The 27396-nt window shown below is 37.1% G+C and overlaps 1 protein-coding gene across 9 annotated transcripts in view; it reads right to left on the reverse strand.

Annotated features, from left to right (window-relative positions):
* Nucleotides 1–27396, reverse strand: part of PIK3CB (phosphatidylinositol-4,5-bisphosphate 3-kinase catalytic subunit beta) — a 235823-nt gene that overhangs the window by 68934 nt on the left and 139493 nt on the right. For 8 of the 9 annotated variants that reach the window (XM_036991629.2, XM_073232256.1, XM_073232255.1 and 5 more), the window contains 4 exons: nt 17622–17873; nt 16140–16236; nt 14662–14792; nt 12246–12296 (listed from right to left, as the gene is read on the reverse strand). The exons of the other annotated variant lie outside the window; for it this stretch is intronic. In XM_036991629.2, coding sequence (XP_036847524.2) covers nt 12246–12296; nt 14662–14792; nt 16140–16236; nt 17622–17873 — 531 coding nt within the window. The remainder of the gene's footprint in view (nt 1–12245; nt 12297–14661; nt 14793–16139; nt 16237–17621; nt 17874–27396) is intronic. 9 annotated transcript variants of the gene reach the window in all.

Here is a 27396-nt window from a genome sequence, read left to right on the forward strand (position 1 = left end):
ATTTTATTATGTATTCTATGACAATAAAAAAAATTTTAATTCCAAGAACAGGTTAAGTCTCTTAGTTAAGTGAAGGTAAATTCTCTTGAAAAACTGCATATATATATATTATACATATACATATATATATATGTACAACATGTATATACCTATAAATGTACACACACAAAATTCAACAGATCAATGTACAACAGATCTTATTAAGGGAGGTAACCTGGTCTTGGCACAAATATGAACAGTGGATTAAAACAGTGGAATGAGGACACAGTTCTTTTCATTCCCCTCATTCAAAAGAAGATGAAGTATCCAGAAGATATCATCTTTTTAGTAACACTAATCAATAACAGCTCTGGGAAACAAGCAAGAGTGCCTAACATATGAATCCTTTAATGAGAGAAAGCAGATGGGACTAGGAATCAGATCTGCTAGGACCCTTGCAGTAGTGACAAAACAGTTCTGGGGGACCTCCAGCTCAGAATCAAAAGATAACAGAAATGTCAGAAGGCCAGAGGGAATCATCAGGGAGATTTATCAAGAGATCTGCTGGTGGGCAGCAGCTTTGGTTAAGCATGCCCTTTCCTCAATACTAAGCTACAAACAGCAATGACACTGGCCCCACACTGAAGGTTGGACCGACCCTAGGGAGACACCTGATTCCAAAGGTATGGAAATCTTCACACAGAGGAGACCCCATTATCAGCATAGTCTACCCTAACTTACAGTTATTGACAACAGGTTACAGTGAATAGGCAGACCACCAGGAAGTCAAAGTATACATAAGAGCTAAAGAATAACCAAACATTTGAGAAAAACCAGTGTGAAAAAAGAAAGATGCCAAAAGAAGCAAGACCATTTTAAAAAACACAAGATTATTTAATTTCTCAAATACAACTATGGTGACATTAGAGCCATGAAAAATAATCAGCAATATTTTAAAAGATTACTGACATTTTAAAAAGAAAAAAAGAAACAAAACCCAACCTGACTACTAATAACAAATTCAAGTTAAAATAATGTGACACCAATTTTTTGTCCACTGGACTGACATATTAAAAGTGTTGGCAGAAATGTGAAAAGATAGGAACTCTTCCACAGTGTGAATGGGTTTATAAATTTTAAGCCTTTTAGGGTTTGCAATTTCGTAGAATTCTTATTAAAATGAGATTAACTTTGATCTAATAATTTCATTTCTAAGAATTCATCCTGTAAAATGCATATAGAAGTATGTACATGTATAAAGAAATATGTACAAAATATTCATTTCAGCACTTTTAGTGGAGAATAATTGGAAATAAAACATCAATCAGTAGGGATACATATGTTTAATAACGAAAGACTAATAATTAATGACATGGAATATTAAGAAGGCTTTAAAAAGAGAAGTGAGACTCTTCATACAGACACATTGTGGATTTCATTTAATCCACAAAACGCATTAAATGAAAGAGAAAATAAAGATCTCATTTATTTGTAAAAAAGGAAGCAAGTATTTATGCATGAAGATATGCAAATGTATATGCAGCAATAGGATTGGTAGCTACAAGCTAAACTGTTGACACAGTTATCTCTGAGATAGAAAGCAGGTGGGGATTATAGAAAAAAACTTTCATTTTTGGTTTCACAATTTATTAATTGTATTACGTGCGCAATATTTAGAAAAAGGTACATTACAAGCAAAGAAAGGCAAATCCTGGATGATTTCACTTAGTTCTCAAACATAAAAACAAATGAAAACAGCATTATACTTACAGACACTGAGAAGTGACTCGTAGTTATTGAGAGGAGGGGGCAGGGGTAAAAGGGCACAATAATTGGCAATCACAATATAAGCTGATCAGGAGGACTGCTGAACCACCATGATATATATTTGAAACCAACATTAAGACTGTATATTAATGATACTGTTATAAAAAATTCTAAATACTAAAAAAAAAGAGGTACATCAAACCTGGGTAAAAGGAACCCTTTGGTTTAGGTAAAGTAGATCATGATAGAAATAATCAAATTAACTTGTTTCTGATTTCAAGGAGCAATATTAAGATGAATAAAGGAAAACTAAAAAGAGGCATTAGAATGAAGATACACGCATATACTGGTTATCTCTTAAGCTCTAATTATGTTTCAGTAATTCCCTGACAAGCTGATAAGTATATACTTGTAATAAACTTCTTTTGCTTTAGTAAACAGGGCTACTTGTAAAGCAATTCCAGTAGATTACTTGTGATGCATGGTTATGGAAACTTTTAAGACTTCACATGGAAAAGCAGAAGACAGCCTAGGCTACACATTTTTCGACCTAGCCAACATTAACAGTGCTTTGGTTCTGTGCAAAAGACAAAAACACATACTATTAACATTTTGCCTCCTGGCCTCTATACAATTACCATTCTATGTAGAATTGCTTTACTGAAAACACCTAAAGCTTTAAATAGATGACATGAAAATGAAGTATCATATTTGAACTCAGCAATCTTATAGTAGAGAGAGTCAAATTAAAAAGTATAGATGGTGATAACCTAAAAGAAATGGACAACTTTCTAGAAAAATACAGCCTTCCAAGGCTGAACCAGGGAGAAACAGAAAATCTGAATAGACCAATTACCAGCAAGGAAATTCAATTAGTAATCAAAAAATGAGCGAAGAACAAAATACTTGGGCCAGATTATTTCACTGCTGAATTTTATCAAACATTTAGTGAAGACTTAATACCCATCCTCCTTAAAGTTTTCTAAAAACTAAAAGAGGAGGGAATACTCCCAAACTCATCCTACGAGGCCAGCATCATTCTAACACAAAAACCAGGAAAAGACACCACCAAAAAAGAAAATTGCAGACCAATATCCCTGATGAGCATAGACGCAAAAATATTCAACAAAATATAAGGCAACTGAATTCAAAAATACATTAAAAGGATCATCCATCACAATCAGGTGGGATTCACCCCAGGGATGCAAGGATAGTACAACATTCGAAAATCCATCAACATCATCCACCACATCAACAAAAAGGACAAAAATCACATGACCTTCTCCATAGATACTGAAAAAGCATTTGACAAAATTCAAGATACATCCATGATAAAAACTCTCAACAAAATGGGTATAGACGGCAAGTATCTCAACATACTAAAGGCCATATATGACAAACCCACAGCCAACATTAGACTTAACAGCAAGAAGCTGAAAGCTTTTCCTTTAAGATCAGGAACAACACAAGGATGCCAACTCAACCCACTTTTATTCAGCATAGTTCTGCAGGTTCCAACCACAGCAATCAGACAACACAAAGAAATAAAAGGCATCCCGATTGGTAACAAAGAAGTCAAACTGTCCCTGTTTGCAGATGACATGATATTGTAGATAACAAACCCAAAGAATCCACTACAAAACTACTAGATCTAATATCTGAATTCAGCAAAGTTGCAGGAAACAAAATTAATATACAGAAATCTGTTGCATTCCTATACACTAACGATGAACTAGCAGGAAGAGAAATCAGGAAAACAATTCCGTTCACAATTGCAAAAATAAGAATAAAATACCTAGGAATAAACCTAACCAAGGGAGTGAAATAACTATACTCTGAAAACTGTAAGAAACTCATGAGAGAAATTAAAGAAGATACCATTAAATGGAAACACATCCCATGCTCATGGATAGGAAGAATTAATACTGTCAAAATGGCCATCCTGCCTAAAGCAATCTACAGATTCACTGCAATCCCTATCAAAATACCAACCGCATTCTTCAATGAACTGGAACAAATTGCCCTAAAATTCATATGGAACCACAAAAGACTCTGAATAGTCAAAGCAATCCTGATATGGAAGAACAATGCGGGAGTAATTATGTTCCCTGACTTCAAATTCTACTACAAAGCCACAGTAATCAAGACAATTTGGTATGGGCCCAAGAACAGACCCACAGACAACTGGAACAGGATAGAGACTCCAGATATTAACCCAAACAGATATGGTCAATTAATATATGATAAAGGAGCCATGGACATACAGTGGGGAAATGACAGCCTCTTCAACAGCTGGTGTTGGCAAAACTGGACAGCTACATGTAAGAGAATGAAGCTGGATTATTCTCTAACTCCATCCACAAAAGCAAACACAAAATGGATCACAGAACAGAAAGTTAAGTCATGAAACCATAAACCTATTAGAAAAAAACACAGGCAAAAATCGAACATAAACATAAGCACCTTCTTCATGAACATATCTCCCCGGGCAAGGGAAACAAAAGCAAAAATGAACAAGTGGGAATATATCAAATTAAAAAGCTTCTGTACAGCAAAGGACACCATCAGTAAAACAGAAAGACATGCTACAGTATGGGAGAACGTATTCATAAATGACATATCCAATAAGGGGTTGACATCCAAATTATATAAAGAGTTTATGCTTCCACAAACAAAAAGCAAATAATCCAATTAAAAAATGGGCAGAGGAGCTGAACAGACACTTCTCCAAAGAAGAAATTCAGATGGCCAACAGGCACATGAAAAGATACTCCACATCTCTAATCATCAGAGAAATGCAAATTAAAACAACAATGAGATATCACCTCACACCAGTTAGGATTGCCAACATCCAAAAGACAAACAACAACAAATGTTGGCGAGGATGTGGAGAAAGGGGAACCCTCCTACACTACTGGTGGGAATGTAAATTAGTTCAACCATTGTGGAAAGCAATATGGAGGTTCTTCAAAAAACTCAAAATAGAAATACCATTTGACCCAGAAATTCCACTGGTAGGAATTTACCCAAAGAATGCAGCACTCCAGTTTGAAAAAGACATAAGCACCCCTATGTTTATTGCAGCAGTATTTACAAAAGCCAAGAAATGGAAGCAACCTAAGTGTCAATCAGTAGATGAATGGATAAAGAAGATGTAGTACATATACACAATGGAATATTATTCATCCATAAGAAAAAAACAGATCCTACCATTTGCAACAACATGGATGGAGTTACAGGGTATTTTGCTCAGTGAAATAAGCCAGGTGGAAAAAGACCAGTACCAAATGACTTCACTCATATGTGGAGTACAAGAACAAAGAAAAAACTGAAGGAACAAAACAGCATCAGAATCACAGAACCCAACAACAGACTAACAGTTACCAAAGGAAAAGGGACTGGGGAGGATGGGTGGGAAGTGAGGGATAAGGGGGATGGGGGAGCAGGAGAAAGAACAGGGCCATTAGGATTAGCATGTACAATGTGCGAGGGGGCACAGGAAGGGCAGTGCAACACAGAGAAGACAAGCAGTGACTACAGAATCTTACTATGCTGATGGACAGTGACTGTAATGGGGTATGTGGTGGGGACTTGATAACAGCTGTAGTCCAGTAACCATAATATTGTTCATATAACTGTACATTAATGATAGCAAAAAAAAAAGTATTGATGGTAAAAATATTATATATAGTATAAGCTAAGTATATAATCTACTTTGTAGTCTCTTGGCAGAAACTATGAGAAGAGTGTATGTCGCAGAGACTTCTGTTTGTCCCTCAATATGCATTCTCCTTTTCTTCCTTATTAACTACAATTTATTTTTAGACAAGCTCATTATGGCCCAGCCAAAGACTCCATTTGCCAGCCTCACTTGTAATTAGCTTTAGCCATGTGACCAACTTCTGGCTAATGAGGTGTGAGCAGAGATTTGGCTAAATTAATGATATCCTAAATAAGAATGGGTATGGTCTGTAGTCTTGTTTTTCCTGTTCCTGCTTCCTTCAGGAAGCTGAAGCACCAACATTCAGCCATGAGATAGAAACTACATGTTAACATGACAGAGAATGAAGAGAGGAGAAACCTGGGTCCCCAACAATGTGGAGCTTGGCCTGATTAAATCTACAATGAGAGAAATAAATAAATGTACAGCCGATCTTAGAGCTAAGATGGCAGAATGAGTAGAGCAGCGGAAATCTCCTCCAAATACCACATATATTTTTGAAAATATAACAAATACAACTCTTCCAAAAAGAGACACCAGAAAACACAGGACAATAGCCAAGCTACATCCACACCTGAGAGAACCCAGTGCCTCACGAACAGGGTAGGATACAAGCCGCGGCCCGGCGGGACCCGAGCGCCCCTCACCCCAGCTCCTGGCAGGAGGAGAGGAGTAGGAACGGGGAGGGAGACGGAGCCCAGGACAGCTAAATAGCTAGCCCTAGTCATCCACACTGGGAGCGCAGACATAGAGTGTGTGGTGTGTTGGATACTAGGGAAATGGAACAGTAAAACCTGCGAGTGGGACAATAAAACCTGTGAGCAGGTCCACGCAGCCAGCACCTCTGGGACAAAGAAAAGCGAGTGCTTTTTGAAAGTCTTAAAGGGACATGGACCCCACAGCTGAATGGAAGTGTCCCAGGACACGTAGCCCAGCAGCTGGAAATCCCAGGGAACTCTGGGCACTCTAATCCCCTGGGCAGCAGGGCAGATTGGAGGCCCCTCACTGAGATAAACAGCCTCCCGGCCGTTTCCCCTATGACGGGCTCCGTCATATCAGAGCAGTGGCCCAAGGCAGGACACGCGCACAGCAAATGCAGAGCTAAACTCTATACTGGGCGGGCAAGAATCAGAAACCCGTTTGCGTGCAGCTGCCCAGCACAAGCCGATAGAGTTCGCTGTTCATCAAGGAGAAAGCCACAAACCAACAAGAAGGGATGTTCTCCCAGCCATCACTTGCCCGAGCCCCGCAAATTATCTCTATCGCCATGAAAAGGCATAAAAACTTGATACAGGGCAAAATCACAACCACTGAGAAGGAGATAGACCTAACCAGTCTTCCTGAAAAAGAACTCAAAATAAAAATCCTCAACATGCTGACAGAGCTGCAGAGAAATATACAAGAGCTAAGGGATGATGTCCAGAGGGAGATTACAGAAGTGAAAAAATGTCTGCAAGGATTTATAAGCAGAATGGATAAGATGCAAGAGGCCCCTGACGGAATAGAAATCAGAGAACAGAAACGCATAGAATCTGACGCAGAGAGAGAGATAAAAGGATCTCCAGAAATGAAACAATATTAAGAGAACTGTGTGACCAATCCAAAAGGAACAATATCTGCATTACAGAGGTACCAGAAGACGAAGAGAGAGAAAAAGGGATAGATAGTGTCTTTGAAGAAATAATTGCTGAAAAGTTCCCCAAATTGGGGGAGGAAATAGTTGCTCAGACTACAGAGGCACAAAGAACTCCCAACAAAAGGAACCCAAAAAGGACAACACCAAGACACATTAATAATTTAAATGGCAAAGATCAAGGACAAGGACAGAGTATTAAAGGAAGCCAGGGAGAGAAAAACGGTGACCTACAAAGGAAAACCCATCAGGCTATCATCAGACTACTCAACAGAAACCTTACAGGCCAGAAGAGAATGGCATGATATATTTAATGCAATGAAACAGAAGGGCCTTGAACCAAGGATACTGTATACAGCACGATTATCATTTAAATATGAAGGAGGGATTAAACAATTCCCAGACAAACAAAAGTTGAGGGAATTTGCCTCCAACAAATCACCTCTACAGGGTATTTTAGAGGGACTGCTCTAGATGGGAGCACTCCTAAAAACAGCATGGAACAAAACGCCCAACATATCAAGAATGGAGGAGGAGGAATAAGAAGGGGAGAGATAATCATCAGACTGTGTTTATAATAGCTCAATAAGTGAGTTAAGTTAGACAGTAAGGTAGTAAAGAAGCTAACCTTGAACCTTCGGTAACCACGAATCTAAAGTCTACAATGGCAATGAGTACATATCTATCAATAATCAACCTAAATGTAAATGGACTGAATGCACCAATTAAAAGACACAGAGTAATAGAATGGATAAAAAAGCAAGACCCATCTATATGCTGCTTACAAGAGACTCACCTCAAACCTAAAGACGTGCACAGACTAAAATTCAAGGGATGGAAAAAGATACTTCATGCAAACAACAGGGAGAGAAAAGCAGGTGTTCCAGTACTACTATCAGACAAAATAGACTTCAAAACAAAGAAAGTAACAAGAGATAAAGAAGGACACTACATAATGATAAAGGACTCAGTCCAACAAGAGGATATAACCATTATACACATATATGTACCCAATACAGGAGCACCAATATATGCGAAACAAATACTAACAGAAATAAAGAAGGAAATAGAATGCAATGCATTCATTATGGGAGACTTTAACACACCACTCACTACAAAGGACACATACACCAGACAGAAAATAAGTAAGGACACAGAGGCAGTGAACAACACACTAGAACAGATGGACCTAATAGACATCTATAGAACTCTACATCCAAAAGCAACAGGATACAAATTCTTCTCAAGTGCACATTGAACATTCTCCAGAATAGACCACATACTAGCTCACAAAAAGAGCCTCAGTAAATTTCAAAAGACTCAAATCCTACCAACCAACTTTTCAGACCACAAAGGTATAAAACTAGAAATAAATTGTATGAAGCAAGCAAAAAGGCTCACGAACACATGGAAGCTTAACAACATGCTCCTAACTAATCAATGGATCAGCGACCAAACTAAAATGGAGATCCAGCAATATATGGAAACAAATGACAACAACAACACAAAGCCCCAACTTCTGTGGGACGCAGCAAAAGCAGTCTTAAGAGGAAAGTATATAGCAATCCAGGCATATTTAAAGAAGGAAGAACAAACCCAAATGAATAGTCTAATGTCACAATTATCGAAATCGGGAAAAGAAGAACAAATGAGGCCTAAGGTCACCAGACGGAGGGACATTATAAAGATCGGAGAAGAAATAAATAAAATTAAGAATAAGACAATAGGAAAAAATCAATGAAACCAAGAGCTGGTTCTTTGAGAAAATAAACAAAATAGATAAGCCTCTAGCCAGACTTATTAAGAGAAAAAGAGAGTCAACACACATCAACAGAATGAGAAACAAGAAAGGAAAAATCATGATGGACCCCACAGAAATACAAAGAATTATTAGACAATACTACGAAAACCTATATGCTAACAAGCTCAAAAACCTGGGAGAAATGGGCAATTTCCTGGAAAAATACAACTTCCAAGACTGACCCAGAAAGAAACAGAAAATCTAAACAGACCAATTACCAGCAAAGAAATTGAAGCGGTAATCAAAAAACTACCCAAGAACAAAACCCCCAGGCCAGATGGATTTACCTCGGAATTTTATCAGACATACAGAGAAGACATAATACCCATTCTCTTAAAGTTTTCCAAAAAATCGAGGAGGAGGGAATACTCCCAAACTAATTCTACGAAGCCAACATCACCCTAAAACCAAAACCAGGCAAAGACCTCACCAAAAAAGAAAACTATAGACAAATATCCCTGATGAACGTAGATGCAAAAATACTCAACAAAATATTAGCAAACCGAATTCAAAAATACATCAAAAGGATCATACACCATGACCAAGTGGGATTCATCCCAGGGATGCAAGGATGGTACAACATTCGAAAATCCATCAACATCATCCACCACATCAACAAAAAGGACAAAAACCACATGATCATCTCCATACATTCTGAAGAAGCATTCGACAAAATTAAACATCCATTCATGATAAAAACCCTCAACAAAATGGGCATAGAGGGCAAGTACCTCAACATAATAAAGGCCATATATGATAAACCCACAGCTAAGATCATACTGAACAGTGAGAGGCTGAAAGCTTTTCCTCTGAGATTAGGAATAAGACAGGGATGCCCACTCTCCCCACTATTATTCAACATAGTACTGGAGGTCCTAGCCACGGCAATTAGACAAAACAAAGAAATACAAGGAATCCAGATTGGTAAAGAAGAAGTCAAACTGTCACTATTTGCAGATGATATGATATTGTACATAAAAAACCTAAAGACTCCACTCCAAAACTACTAGAACTATTATCAGAATTCAGCAAAGTTGCAAGATACAAAATTAACGCAGAAATCTGTGGTTTTCCTACACTAACAATGAACTAATAGAAAGAGAAATCAGGGAAACAACTGCATTCACAATAGCATCAAAAAGAATAAAATACCTAGGAATAAACCTTACCAAGGAAGTGAAACAACTATACCCTGAAAACTACAAGACACTCTTAAGAGAAATTAAAGAGGGCACTAACAAATGGAAACTCATCCCATGCTCCTGGCTAGGAAGAATTAATATCGTCAAAATGGCCATCCTGACCAAAGCAATATACAGATTCGATGCAATCCTTATCAAATAACCAACAGCATTCTTCAATGAACTGGAACAAATAGTTCAAAAATTCATATGGAACAACCAAAGACCCCAAATAGCCAAAGCAATCCTGAAAAGGAAGAATAAAGTGGGGTGGATCTCACTCCCCAACTTAAAGCTCTACTAAAAAACCACAGTAATCGAGACAATTTGGTACTGGCACAAGACCAGACCCACAGATAAGAGGAACAGAATAGAGACTCCAAACATTAACCCAAACATATATGGCCAATTAATATATGATAAAGGAGCCATGGACATACAATGGGGAAATGACAGTCTCTTCAACAGATGGTGCTGGCAAAACTGGACAGCTACATGTAAGAGAATGAAACAGGATCACTGTCTAACCCCATACACAAAAGTAAATTTGAAATGGATCAAAGACCTGAATGTAAATTATGAAACCATAAAAATCTTAGAAAAAAAACATAGGCAAAATCTCATGGACATAAACATGAGTGACTTCTTCATGAACATATCTCCCCAGGCAAGGGAAACAAAAGCAAAAATGAACAAGTGGGACTACATCAAGCTGAAAAGCTTCTGTACAGCAAAGGATACCATCAATAGAACAAAAAGGTATCCTACAGTATGGGAGAATACATTCATAAATGACAGATCTGATAAAGGGTTGACATTCAAAATATATAAAGGGCTCACACGCCTGAACAAACAAAAATCAAATAATCCAATTAAAAAATGGGCAGAGGAGCTGAATAGACAGTTCTCTAAAGAAGAAATCCAGAAGGCCAACAGGCACATGAAAAAATGCTCCACATCGCTTGTCATCAGAGAAACCCAAATTAAAACCACCATGAGATATCACCTCACACCAGTAAGGAACACCATCATCGAAAAGACAAACAACAACAAATGTTGGCAAGGTTGTGGAGAAAGGGGAACAGTCCTACACTGCTGGAGGGAATGTAAATTAGTTCAACCATTGTGGAAAGCAGTATGGAGGTTCCTCAAAAAACTCAAAATAGAAATACCATTTGACCCAGGAATTCCACTTCCAGGAATTAACCTAAGAATGCAGCACTCCAGTTTGAAAAACACAGATGCACCCCTATGTTTATCGCTGCACTATTTACAGTAACCAAGATATGGAAGCAACCTAAATGTCCACCAGTAGATGAATGGATAAAGAAGATGTGGTACATATACACAATGGAATATTACTCAGCCATAAGAAAAAAACAGATTCTGCCATTTGCAACAACTTGGATGGAGCTAAAGGGCATTATGCTCAGTGAAATAAGCCAGGTGGAGAAAGAGAAGTACCAAATGATTTCACTCATATGTGGAGTATAAGAACAAAGAAAAACTGAAGGAACAAAACAGCAGCAGAATCACAGAACCCAAGAATGGACTAATAGTTACCAAAGGGAAAGGGACTGGGGAGGATCGGTGGGAAGGGAGGGACAAAGGCGGGGAAAAAGAAAGGGGGCATTACGATTAGCATCTATAGTGGGGGGGGGGGCAGGGGGAGGGCTGTGCAACACAGAGAAGACAAGTAGTGATTTTACAGCATCTTGCTGCACTGATGGACAGTGACCGTGAAGGGGTATGGGGGGGCAGGACTTGGTGCAGGGGGGAGCCTAGTAATCATAATGTTCTTCATGTAATTGTAGATTAATGATACCAAAATAAATTAAAAGAAAAATAAAGAAATTAAAAAAAAAAGAAATGTACAGCCTACCATTTCAACCGAATAATATTCACAAAAACAGTGTTGCTCATCTACGGGGTGTCATAGCATCCTTGACAGACTAGCTTCTGAACCTGAGCTTGTATCAGAGAAGTGCTTACCACTGAACAGACCACATGCAAGTAACTGCCATTTAACAAAACAATATGTATATAATCATGTACACTCAATTACTGTTCTTGGTCTTCTGTAAGTTCATTAGCACAAATGATATGATGAAACTAGTCATGAGTACAACTTTTTAAAGGCCATTTTAAAACCTTGATACTTACAGATACATTAGCACTATCACTGCTTGCAATCTCAGCTGCTTTTTCGATAATCTGTTTAGGAGAAATTTTTAATTAAATTGTGTCTCTTGCATTTATAAAATATTAAATGTAAATGACTACACTTGGACTTAGACTACAAGGAACTACACATGGTCTGGTTTTAGAATGTAAACATAAATTTCAGATGTGAAATGGTATTATGCAGTGATGCACAATCTTCAAACTCTTGACAACCAGGAAACAATGGCATCACTATAAGGGACTGTAACTCCTAGGATTATCTGTAGATAAAATATGTGTCTTAAATATGTATGTGAAAAAAATTTAAATATAGCTAAATGTTTTCTGGTTAAGAAAATGCAAAGGTATGTCAGAGTTACTAAATATAGAACAAGTTTTGTCACTTGTTTTTATCTTTTGTTCTTAATTAACAGATACCAAAAGTAAAACTAATGTTGAGTGAGCCTAAAAGTATTTTTTAACACATTAAGTACAAAAGGGGCCCTGATTCTTAAAAATATAGGGACCCTCAGGTCCAATGGGAAGATCGGTTCGTAAACAATCTGAAGATCCATAACTGGTCCTGAGTTACATAATCCTAAGTGAATAATTTTACTGCATCCCCATTTGTAAAACATACTGATAATTCCCAACCTATTTCATACATTTGTTAAAATAAAATATTATACTTAAGAAATTAAACAATAACCATAAAATTGACTTTGTAAGAAAAACTGATCATAGCAAAAAATTTTCACTTTTTATGTTATTGTTTTTTCAATAAGATATGGAAGTTGTAAAACTAAAGGAAAATCAGTAAATATAAACCTATTTATAGATATTTAAAGACTACAATCTTTCAATTATAAAGGTCACAGGGATGAAAAGTACAATATAGGGAATATAGTCAATAATATTTTATTAAGTTTTTATGGCGACAAATGGTAACTATATTTATCATGGTGAGCATATTGTATTGTATTTAAATGTCAGATCAGTATGTTGTATACCTGAAACCAATATAATATTATGTGAACTATACTCCAATTATTTAAAAAAATAAAAACTCCCCATGAGATTAGAAAGCAAAGGGAAAGTTTAGTGACCAGGTGTACATGATTTAAGCACTACCCAAATAAAACATTTTAAAGAACGGGGACTGCTCTTGAAATATTATATTTAAAATACTTAAGTTTGCACAGATGTTATATTTGTAAAAATTCATCATAAAGCATCTCAATTTGATTCAAAAGAAACTATAACTGATTACTAAACACCTAACATATTAATCTAAAAATGTGCATACCTCAGACTACTATATGTATCACAAGAAGCTATGGCTTATGGATAAATTCTATTCTGAGGAACAAAACCAGGGCACAATTGGCATAAATGTAATGGGTTAGTCAGAACTTACCTTTTTCTACTCAATGTACACTAAGGTATATGGTCATTGATAGAAATCTTGGGATTTCTACTGTAATAACCACAAAATTTTATTTGGTTGTATATTACTATCAGAAAGACATTTTAAAGTAATTTGAAATGAAAGTTACTTCTTAGATGAAACTCAAAATGAAAAGGGAAATATTATGTTATATAAATTAAGTTTATATACTATTTCAAATCTACTCTATACAGGTCTGGGAGAGCTGAACAATACATACAATTAAGTTTGTAAATTGATTAATTTAAATATGTAGTATTAAAATAGGATTTTAAATGCACCTTGTTCTCAAATGGATTAAGGAAATAAAAGGAGGTTCTTGTTATTATCTGAGAATTTGCTGAAAGATTTCCTCATAAAAATCAGGATCAATCACACCCGAAACAAAGATAACAAATCTGAAGATGGAACATATGACAGCTTAGTTCTTTTAGCATATAAATGATCACAGCCCTATTTTTAGACCCACTAGATACCCTCTTTATCCATAGGACATGCAGCTTGTAAACAGGCGTAGAAATGGAAGTCCTTGCCATGGATTCCGCAAAAATAACAGTACCTTAGTAAGTCCTATTAATAGGACTTCTGTTCTTTGAATATCAGTTCTAACACAGCAGTGATCATGTCCTTAATCTCTGCTCATGTTGGGGATGTTCCACTGTACATTTCACATGGTAAGAGTTATATGTGAATGCATTTAAGCCCTTTTATATTGAAAAGGACCTCAGAGAACAATTATGATTTCCTTCCTTTATAAATGAGTAACCTGAATTCCAGAGATGCCATGTCTCACTTGGTGGGTGATAAAGGCAGGACTAGAGTTGCCTCCCTCAACTGAACCACGCTGTCAATGTATGTGACATTTTAAAAGAGAAACAGACATACAGAGCTTAAACTGTAAACATAGAGAGCCAAAAACTCTTAATTCAATTACTTCATGAATAGGAGCCCTTAAAATAACTAGCTTACCTTATCGAATGGAGGGTAATAATAAGGTTGCTTTTTATTATCTGGGAATTTGATATGCAAAGCTGTTGCATTTTCAGTATATGGATTTGTTTGAACAGTTCCCATTGGATTCAACATTTCTTCAAGTTCATCTAAAACATGCATGCAAATAGTTTTGATTCTTAAGAAAATGTTTTTGAAACTAACAACAAAGCCTTAATGGATTTCAATCATGAAAATTATTTTAATAACTTTCACCACAGGAAGTTTAGCAGACAATTGTATCAGTAAGACTCTAAATTTCTGTTAATATTTAGCACAAAATTTGGATGTTAAGTTTATATACATCTTAAAAATGAAAAAGTTTATAGCTACCCTCACCACTCTTCAAATCTGGTGATACTCCCAATCTTGGAAAAAAACTTAAATGGCACTGCTCTCCCTCCATCTTGGAATGGTCCATAGGAATTTTTATTATTTCATCATTACATATGGATTTCTTAATCACATGTAATCTGATTTCCATGGACATCATAGTACCATGGTATTTTACTAGTCATCAATGACATTCCTTTTGAAAAACCAATATTGTTAATTGTATGTTCTATAATCACATAACTGCTGATACAGTTAAACACCTTCATGGGTAATTTCTGTACCACTCCGTTCAAGTGGTAGTCCTTCAACCTCACCAGTACTTCATTCTTCAAGACACTCCTTTTCCGCCCACATCCTAGGCATGACCCATTCATAAAACTATGTACAGAAGTCTTAGATTTCAAGGCTGTCATAAATCCCTGGAGTTCTAATAATATAACTTTTTCATTTTACAGATAAACAACTGTTAAAGAGACATTAAACTCAAGAACAGAGCTAGCAATACAACCTTAAGTCTTGCATTTCCAAACTATTTTCTCTGTTCTTATACTGACTTTTAGCACAGTTACTCTCTGAACTTCCTAAGGAAATAAAAAAGTACATTCTGTCCAGGCCTAATGTCTAATTAGGATGCACATCAATTTACTAATCTCTGAGCATCACTTTTTTTATCTGTAAAATGCAGATAAAACCATCTACCTCATAAGGGTACTCTGAGTAGTATTTGAGAAATACAGGCACATGAAAAGTTTTCCTTTTAGCTCAACTTTCAGGCTAAAGCCAACTACAGAGTGAGTGTTTTTACGATCCCTTTCTATATTAGTGAAGTTCCTTCTATTAGCATAGAAATGTAGTACAACTAGGAGCAATAGAAGTTGTTATAAAGATGACACTATTTCTTAAGAATTTCTCAAAAACCTATAAAAACAAAACATTTAAAGGGAGAACACATTCATCAAAATAATGAAAATATTAAAATAGTCTGTGGAAATAAGTTTTAGAATACAAAATGCTGGTTTCTTTACTAAACTGAAGGAATAGTGACTCATTAAGAACACTAACTAGTCCACATCATGCCAAAAGTTACTCTTCAACAAGCAGGATTAGAATGTAAATCTTACCAGGAAATGAAGACCAGCTGTGCAATATTGTATCTCCAGATCTCAACTGACCTTTAAAGTCAAAAACCATGGTATTTACCCATGCTACGGGATAATGCTGTGGAAAAGGACACCATTGCATAAATATGCTAACAATGAACGTTAACATGTGAACTTGTACATGCCCCTTGTTTCAATAATGTTACTTCTAGAACTTTCCAGAGTTTTAAATGATTTTCCAAGAAATCACATAAAGTAAAAACAAAATGTACATGGAAAAATGTCCAAAATTTCTATACTGGCTTAAGAAGACCTTAAAAGCCATTTAATTGTATACTATTTTATACAATAAAATAGTGTATACAAAAAATGGAACATTTACTGTGCAGCACTGCAAATGATGGGAAATCTTTAATGATTCAAGAAAATGTGACATAATGTCACGTATATGTTAAGACTTTTCAGCCATTATAAATCTTAATATAGGAGAATGTAGTTTCTTTAGGTATTACAGAATTCATTTATATTTCAAAAAGGAAGCACCAACCAGCGAAAACAGTTTTATGTAGACAATTAACTTGGTTACAGTGTCTGAAAACACTTGATAGAATAATCAAATGCTGTGGGTAAAATTCTGTATTTACCAGTGGAGAAAAACATACTAATTATCCAGTGACATTTTAGACAAGAAAATTTATTTTTAAATAAACTATATGATAGTAACCAGAAGAAATGCTTACTTTCTCATGTTAGGAATAAAAGAATACTCATTCATATAACCTATTTTTTTTTAAAACACAGGCACACATAAAATTAACTTCCCCATCCTTCCAAAAAAATTTCATAAGGGAAAAGATTTGACTGGAAATATGAAGTGGAAGATGAGAATACAAGAACAGATGTGCCATCCTTTATACAAAATTTAAAATCCAAGAAACTCAAAAACTAAACATTTGTTCAAAACATATTTTTGACAGTAAAAAATGGTCACAAATGTCATGAAGTTAACTGAAAGCTTTCATCTGTCTCATTTAGTGGATATTTACATATTTCACTGCTAGATACTGATTATGTGTATGAGTACAGATTTGTGCCCCAGACTCCACAAGTTTGTGCTGAAAGAAGTACAATCTATTATCTTCCTAAAATGTACAAAATTCTGAATTCTAAAAGACACATGGCATCTAGAATGTTATGGGACCGTAATCCTGTAATTTTTTAAATTTCTTTATAATTTTTTATACAGATCTTCGATACAGTATTACATTTATAATAGAACATCTAAAATATTTCCTAAAATAAACTTACACCAAAAGAGAAATGAACAGGACATAAAAATGGAGACTTAGTGTCTTTTCAAAATCAGATCATAGGGACCAAAGTCATACAATGTAATTTCACTTGTATTACTCAATTACTTCGGAGTCCTAAAATTATTCTACTACTATTATTCCATTGAATTATTCCATTATAAAAATGTGTTCAAAGTTAGTATGTAATTACCACTTTTCCAGATTTCCTGATGGTCTGATATTTAGAGGGATTAATAGTTTTAGTTGATTTCTTTGTTTTCACTTTATCCAAAACTGCATACACAGCAAAACATAATCGAGCCATTCGTGGAAGGTCACAAGTGCTAATATCAAATTCCAGTAGTTCATTCCAAATGTGATCACTTTTCCCTGATATCTCTGAGCTTACAATGGTTTTACACAGGAGTTCAGTACCATGAAAAAGGCCAGCCCTGACATGAACCTGTAAGAGGGAGACAAAAAATACAGCATCGTGAATATTGCTCCACTATAACACCTATATTTTGGAAAGTAAAGAAACATATAATGGGACAAGCAGCACAACAACTCTAGGAAAACCTATTTGTTCACTGAACCCAGAGACTGTAAATAACCAATATATAATTTACTAAACTATTATTTTAACATATTATTTCCTTAGGAAGTAGACCAGTTAAAAAATTCCATGGCTATGAAATTAAACTGGTAATAAAAAAACTACGAAAGATGAAAAACTATATGCTAACAAACTGGATAACCTAGAAGAAACGGACAACTTTCTAGAAAAAGACAACCTTCTAAGATTGACCAAGGACGAAACAGAAAATCTAAACAAACCAATCACCAGCAACAAAATTGAATCGGTAATAAAAAAAACTACCTATTATTATGTTTAGTACACACGGTATGGGGATTCAAGGGGAGAACAGTGTAGCACAGACAAGGGACATGGTGGATCTCTGGCATCTTGCTACACTGATGGACAATGACTGCATTGGGGTATGGGTGGGGATTGATAATATGGGTAAATGTAGTAACCACATCGTTTTTTCATGTGAAACCTTCCTGAGAGTGTGTATCAATCACACCTTAATAAAAAATTAAACAAAAAAAATACCCAAGAACAAAATGCCCAGTACAGATGGATTCACCACTGAATTTTATCAGACATTTGGAGAAGACATAATACCCATTCTCCTTAAAGTTTTCCAAAAAATCGAAGAGGACAAAATTCTTCCAAACTCATTCTATGAAGGCAGCATCACTCTAATACCAAAACCAGGCAAAAACACCACAAAAAAAGAAAATTACAGACCAATATCCCTGAAGAACATAGATGTAAAAATACTCAACAAGATATTTACAAACCGAATTCAAATGGTGTATCAAGGAACATACACCATTATCAAGTGGGAATTCATCTCAGGGATGCAAGGATGGTACAACATTCGAAAATCCATCAACATCAAACGCCACATCAACAAAAAGAAGGACAAAAACCACATGATCATCTCCATAAATGCTGAAAAATCATTCGACAAAATTAAACACCCATTCATGATAAAAACTCTCAACAAAATGGGTATAGAGGGCAGGTTCATCAACATAATAAAGGCCATATATGACAAACCCACAACCAACATCATACTTAACAGCAATCAGCAGAAAGCTTTTCCTCTAAGATCAGAAACAAGAATACCCAGTCTGCCCACTTTTATTCAACATACTACTGGAGGTCCTAGCCATGGCAATCAGACAAAACAAAGAAATAAAAGGCATCCTGATTGGTAAGGAAGAAGTCAAACTGTCATTATTTGAAGATGACATGATGTTGTACATGAAAAATCATAAAGAATCTACTCTAAAACTACTAGAACTAATATCTGAATTCAACAAAGTTACAGGATACAAAATTAATACACAGAAATCTGTTGCATTCCTATACAGTAACGATGAACTAGCAGAAAGAGAAATCAGGAAAACAATTCCATTCACAATTGCATCAAAAAGAATAAAATACCTAGGAATAAACCTAACCAAGGAAGTAAAAGACCTATACCAAGAACTGCAAGACACTCTTATGAGAAATTAAAGAGGACACTAACAAACGGAAATTCATCCCATGCTCTTGGGTGAGAAGAATTAATATTGTCAAAATGGACATCCTGCCTAAAGCAATCTACAGATTCAATGCAATCCCTATCAAAATACCAACAGCATTCTTCATCAAACTGGAACAAACAGTTCTAAAATTCAAATGGAACCACAAAAGACCCCAAAGAGCTAAAGCAATCCTAACAAGGAAGAATAAAGCTGGAGGTATCTCATTTTCCAACTTCAAGTTCTACTACAAAGCCCCAGTAATCAAAACAATTTGGTACTGGCACAAGAAAAGACCCATAGACCAATGGAATACAATAGAGAGTACAGATATTAACCCAAACATATAAGGTCAATTAATATACAATAAAGGAGCCAATGAATATACAATGGGGACATGACAGCCTCCTCAACAGCTGGTGTTGACAAAACTGGATAGCTACATGTAAGAGAATGAAACTGGATCATTGTCTAACACCATACACAAAAGTAAACTTGAAATAGATCGAAGACCAGAATGTAAGTTATGAAACCATAAAACTCTTAGAAAAAAACACAGGCAAAAATCTCTTGGACATAAATACGAGCAACTTCTTCATGAACATATCTCCCCGGGCAAGGAAAACCAAAGCAAAAATGAACAAGTGGGACTATATCAAGCTGAAAAGCTTCTGTACAGCAATGGACACCATCAATAGAACAAAACGGCATCCTACAATATGGAGGAATATATTCCTAAATGACATATCCAATAAGGTGTTAACAATCAAAATACATAAAGAGCCCATGCACCTCAACAAAGAAAAAGCAAATATTCCAATTAAAAAGTCGGCAGAGGAGCTGAACAGACACTTGCCAAGGAAGAAATTTAGATAGTCAACAGACACATGAAAAGATGCTCATCACTAATCATCAGAGAAATGCAAATAAAAACCACAATGAGATATCACCTCACACCCGTAAGGATCGCCCTATGAATATTATTCAGCCATAAGAAAACAAATCCCACCATTTGCAACAACATGGAAGGGTATTATGCTCACTGAAATAAGCCAGGCAGAGAAAGACAAGTACCAAATGATTTCACTCATTGTGAAGTATAAGAACAAAACAAAACCTGAAGGAACAAAACAGCAGCAGACTCACAGAACCCAAGAATGGACTAAGAGTTACCAAAGGGAAAGGGACTGGGGAGGATGGTGGGAAGGGAGGGATAAGGGGGAAAAGGGGACATTATGATTAGCACACATAATGTCGGGGGTTTGGGGAGAAATGGGGAAGGAAGTATAGCACAGAAAAGAGAAGCAGTGACTCTATAGCATCTTACTACACTGATGGACAGTGACTGTAATGGGGTATGTGGTGGGGACTTGATAATACAGGGACTGTGGTAACCACAATGTTGCTCATGTGAACCCTGAGCATAAGACAGGATATCAATGATACCTTAATTTAAAAAAAAAGAGATGTATGCACCCCTGTTTATCTAAGCACTACTTGCAACAACCAAGATATGAAAGCAACCCATTTCTCCATCAGTAGATGAATGGATAAAGATGTGATACATATACACAATGGCATACTACCCAGCCATAAGAAAACAAATCCTACTATTTGCAACAACATGGATGGAGCTAGAAGGTATTATGCTCAGTGAAATAAACCAGGTGGTGATAGACCAATACCAAATGATTTCACTCATTTGTAGGGTATAACAATAAAGCAAAAAGGAAGGAACAAAACAGCAGCAGACCCACAGACTCTAAGAAAGGACTAGCCGTTACCATACGAAGTGGGTGGGGAGGAAGAAGGGGATTAAGTGAGATTATGATTAGTGGGGTCATGGGGAAGGCCATATAGCACTGAGAAGTAGTGATTTTACAGCATCTTATGCTGATGGGCAGTGACTGCAATGAGGGTGGTAAGGATTTGATAATACGGATAAATGCTGAAATCACAATGTTGCTCATGTGAAACCTTCATAAGATGTATATCAATTATACCTTCATTAAAAATAAATGTCAGGGGTCTCAATGATATAAATGGGATTAAAGAAACCAAGACCATAACTGAAGAATTATGCTTACTGCCACTGACTTTATTTACTTGGGGCGTTATCTCACTCTTCTGTGGAACTGGGAAGAAAGGGATAAATAAGATGTCTCCATGCAATTTGTGACAACATGGATGGACCTAGACGGTATTATGCTAAGTGAAATAAGCCAAGTGGAGAAAGACAAATACTGTATGATTTAACTTATTTTTGGAATATAAAAAACAAAACAAAATGAACAGAATAGCAGAACTCACAGACATTGAGAAGTGACTGGTGGACCATGGGGAAAGGTTAGCATGGCTGCATGGGGTGGATCATGGGGATAACGGGTATAAAAATTCTCACTCACAATATAAGTTGGTCATGGGGATGGTAGTACAGTATGGAGAATATAGCCAATGATGCTGGAACATCTTCCTATGTTGACATACAGTAATCGCACTAGTGGGGGTGAAGATTTCATAACATGGGTAACTGCTGAACCACAGTGTAGTATACTTGAAAGCAATACAAGATTGTTTATCAACCATACTTCAATTTAAAAAAAGACATCTTTAAAGTTTCACTTTATTCTAAGTGATTTATGAACAGGTCATTATAGGCAGCAACTAAAGATATTCTATCTGTATTTATGAGTACCATATGTATCACTGTCTTTCATATTTTCCTAAAGACTCAGTTCCACAGTAATGTAAAATGTCCCAGAAAATTGTATTTATTTGTTTATATAGCTTTATTATTTTTTAGACATGATCTACTTATCTCTAATTTTAAAGTGAGCGGCAAAAGTAGGACTAAAAACAGTACTAAAACAGAGACTGAGTCTATGAAATACTTTAAGGTCAAACATCTTTTATATAAATTTGACAAATGTGACAGTACGCGGTAGCACTAAGCAAATATTTACTGAATAAATGAACACAATTGTATTTAATAACCTATTGAAATAATTAAAATGTTATACTTACATAAGTTAAACTATAGGTTATTGGGGGGGGGGCACGGGGAAGGCAGTATAGCACAGAGAAGACAAGTAGTGACTCTATAGCATCTTACTACGCTGATGGACAGTGATTGTAACGGGGTATGTGGTAGGGACTTAATAACGGGGGGAATCTAGTAACCACAATGTTGCCCATGTGATTTTATATTAATGATATCAAAAGAATAAAAAAAGAAAAAAACTATAGGTTAGTACACTACATACTTTGTAATGTTAACGGAAAGAATGCCTTAGTCTAATAAATAGTATTTATATAACTACGGCAAAATAAATACAGATGGATTAAAGAGTTAAATATTTCAAAAGCATTGAAAAGCTAGTTGAAGAAGAAAAATTACAAAAAAGCTATCAGAGTACTGAAGCTGGGTGATGGATTCAAGGAAGTTGATTATATTATATTCTCTCTACTTCTGTGTATGCTTGAAATTTTCCTTTAAAAAATTCTAAGGTAGGGGCAGAGGCAGGATGGCGGCGTGAATAGAGCAGTGGAAATCTCCTCCCAAAAACACAGAGCTATGAAAATATAACAAAGAAAAATCTTCCTAAAATAGAGACCACAGGACACAGGACAACATCCAGACCACATCCACACCTGCAAGAACCCAGTGCCTTGCGAAGGGGGTAAGATACAAATCTCGGCCGGGCGGAACCCGAGCACCCCTCCCCCCGGCTCCCGGCGGGTGAAAAGAAACTGCAGCAGTTTTTTTTTTTTTTTGGCGAGTGCTTTAAGGAAGGCTTACAGGGACAGGGACCCCGTTGCTAGGAAGGCAGGGTGGCGGGACCGGTGAGCGGGTACCTGGGACCAGCGCCTGAGGACAAAGAATATCGTGCGTTTTTTCCTACAGGACCGGTGGGCGGGTGCCTGAGACCGGCGCCTGAGAACGGAGAAAATCGCGCGTTTCACCTTTTTTTTTTTCTCTCTTTTGGGTGAGCGCTTTTTGGAAGCCTTAAACGGACAGGGACCCCGGTGCAAGGGAGGCAGAGCAGCAGGACCGGTGAGCAGATGCCTGGGACCGGCGCCTGAAGACAAAAAATATCGCGTGTTTTTCCCTGCGGGACCGGTGGGTGGGTGCCTGAGACAAGCGCCTGAGGACGGAGGAAATCGTGCATTTCCCCACTCCCCTTTTTTTTCTCTTTTTGGCAAGTGCTTTTTGGAAGCCTTACAGGGACAGGGACCCCGGGGCTAGGGAGGCAGGGCGGCGTGACTGGTGAGCGGGTGCATGGGAGCGGCACTTGAAGACAAAGAATATCGCACATTTTCCCCTGTGGGGCCAGCAGGTGAGTGCTTTTTGGAAGCCTTGAAGGGACAGGGACCCCGGTGATAGGGACTCAGGGCAGTAGAACGAGTGAGCGGGTGCCTGGGACCGGCGCCTGAGGGGAAAAAAAAAAAATCGCGTGTTTATTCCTTTTTTTTTTTTTTCTGTTCCCTCTTTCATTGTTGCTGTTGTTGTTTTGGTTTGGAGAGTGCTCTTTGGAAGTCTTAAAGGGGCAGGACAGGTCACTTAGACCAGAGGCAGGGAATCTGGGGATTTGGGCACTCTAAGACCCTGGGCAACAGGGAGCACAGAGGCCCCTTACGGAGAAAAATAGCCTCCCGGCCGCTCCCCCTCCAATGGGGCTCCACCACGTCGGAGGAGCAGGCCCAGCCAGGCCACACCCACAGAAACAGCGGAGATAAACTCCATAGCAAACGGGCAGGTAGCAGAAGTCCTCTCCGCGCACAGCTGAGAAGCATAAGCCACGAGAGGTCGCTATTCTCCCAGGAGAGGAAGGCCACAAACCAAGAAGAAGGGAAGCTCTTCCAGCAGTCACTCGTACCAGGTCTGCAAACTATCTCTATCACCATGAAAAGGCAAAACTACAGGCAGACAAAGATCACAGAGACAACACCTGAGGAGACAGACCTAACCAGTCCTCCTGAAAAAGAATTCAAAATAAAAATCATGAACATGCTGACAGAGATGCAGAGAAAAATGCAAGAGCAATGGGATGAAGTCCGGAGGGAGATCACAGATGTCAGGAAGGAGACCACAGAAGCGAAACAATCCCTGGAAGGATTTATAAGCAGAATGGATAAGATGCAAGAGGCCATTGAAGGAATAGAAGCCAGAGAACAGGAACGTATAGAAGCTGACATAGAGAGAGATAAAAGGATCTCCAGGAATGAAACAACACTAAGAGAACTATGTGACAAAACCAAAAGGAATAATATTCGTATTATAGGGGTACCAGAAGAAGAAGAAAGAGGAAAAGGGATAGAAAGTCTCTTTGAAGAAATAATTGCTGAAAACTTCCACAAAATGGGGGAGGAAATAATCGAACAGACCATGGAATTACACAGAACCCCCAACAGAAAGGATCCAAGGAGGACAACACCAAGACACATAGTAATTAAAATGGCAAGGATCAAGGATAAAGAAAGAGTTTTAAAGGCAGCTAGAGAGAAAAAGGTCACCTATAAAGGAAAACCCATCAGGCTAACATCAGACTTCTCCACAGAAACCCTACAGGCCAGAAGAGAATGGCATGATATACTTAATGCAATGAAACAGAAGGGCCTTGAACCAAGGATACTGTATCCAGCACGACTATCATTTAAATATGATGGCGGGATTAAACAATTCCCAGACAAGCAAAAGCTGAGGGATTTTGCTTCCCACAAACCACCTCTACAAGGCATCCTACAGGGACTGCTCTAGATGGGAGCACTCCTAAAAAGGGCACAGAACAAAACACACAACATATGAAGAATGGAGGAGGAGGAATAAGAAGGGAGAGAAGAAAAGAATCTCCAGACAGTGTTTATAACAGCTCAATAAGCGAGCTAAGTTAGGCAGTAAGATAATAAGAAGCTAACCTTGAACCTTTGGTAACCACGAATCTAAAGCCTGCAATGGCAATAGGTACATATCTCTCAAGAGTCACCCTAAATGTAAATGGACTTAATGCACCAATCAAAAGACACAGAGTAATAGAATGGATAAAAAAGCAAGACCCATCTATATGCTGCTTACAAGAAACTCACCTTAAACCCAAAGACAAGCATAGACTAAAATTCAAGGGATGGAAAAACATATTTCAGGCAAACAACAGTGAGAAGAAAGCAGGGGTTGCAGTACTAATATCAGACAAAACACACTTCAAAACAAAGAAAGTAACAAGACATAAAGAAGGACACTACAAAATGATAAAGGGCTCAGTCCAACAAGAGGATATAACCATTCTAAATATATATGCACCTAGTACAGGAGCACCAGCATATATGAAGCAAATACTAACAGAATTAAAGAGGGAAATAGACTGCAATGCATTTATTCTAGGAGACTTCAACACACCACTCACCCCAAAGGATAGATCCACCAGGCAGAAAATAAGTAAGGACACACAGGCACTGAACAACACACTAGAAAAGATGGACCTAATAGACACCTATAGAACTCTACATCCAAAAGCAACAGGATACAAATTCTTCTCAAGTGCACATGTAATATTCTCCAGAATAGACCACATACTAGCTCACAAAAAGAGCCTCAGTAAATACCAAAAGATTGAAATTCTACCAACCAATTTTTCAGACCACAAAGGTATAAAACTAGAAATAAATTCTACAAAGAAAACAAAAAGGCTCACAAACACATGGAGGCTTAACAACATGCTACTAAATAATCAATGGATCAATGAACAAATCAAAATAGAGATCAAGGAATATATAGAAACAAATGACAACAACAACACTAAGCCCCAACTTCTGTGGGACGCAGCGAAAGCAGTCTTAAGAGGAAAGTATATAGCAATCCAGGCACACTGGAAGAAGGAAGAACAATCCCAAATGAATAGTCTACCATCACAGTTATCGAAACTGGAAAAAGAAAAACAAATGAGGCCTAAAGTCAGCAGAAGGAGGGACATAATAAAGATCAGAGAAGAAATACACAAAATTGAGAAGAATAAAACAATAGCAAAAATCAACAAAACCAAGAGCTGGTTCTTTGAGAGAATAAACAAAATAGATAAGCCTCTAGCTCAACTTATTAAGAGAAAAAGAGAATCAACACAAATCAACATAATCAGAAATAAGAATGGAAAAATCACGACAGACTCCACAGAAATACAAAGAATTATTAAAGAGTGCTATGAAAACCTATATGCCAACAAGCTGAAAAACCTAGATGAAATGGACAACTTCCTAGAAAAATACAACCTCCCAAGACTGACCAAGGAAGAAACACAAAAGTTAAACAAACCAATTACGAGCAAAGAAATTGAAACAGTAATCAAAAAAACTACCCAAGAACAAAACCCCGGGGCCGGAGGGATTTATCTTGGAATTTTATCAGACACACAGAGAAGACATAATGCCTATTCTCCTTAAAGTGTTCCAAAAAATAGAAGAAGAGGGAATACTCCCAAACTCATTCTATGAAGCCAACATCACCCTAATACCAAAACCAGGCAAAGACCCCACCAAAAAAGAAAATTACAGACCAATATCCCTGATGAATGTAGATGCAAAAATACTCAATAAAATATTAGCAAACAGAATTCAACAGTGTATCAAAAGGATCATACACCATGACCAAGTGGGATTCATCCCAGGGACGCAAGAATGGTACAACATTCCAAAATCCATCAACATCATCCACCACATCAACAAAAAGAAAGACAAAAACCACATGATCATCTCCATAGATGCTGAAAAAGCATTTGACAAAATTCAACAGCCATTCATGATAAAAACTCTCAGCAAAATGGGAATAGAGGGCAAGTACCTCAACATAATAAAGGCCATATATGATAAACCCACAGCCAGCATTATACTGAACATCG

This window comes from Manis javanica, chromosome 3 (assembly GCF_040802235.1).
Source record: "Manis javanica isolate MJ-LG chromosome 3, MJ_LKY, whole genome shotgun sequence".
Lineage (NCBI taxonomy): Eukaryota > Metazoa > Chordata > Mammalia > Pholidota > Manidae > Manis > Manis javanica.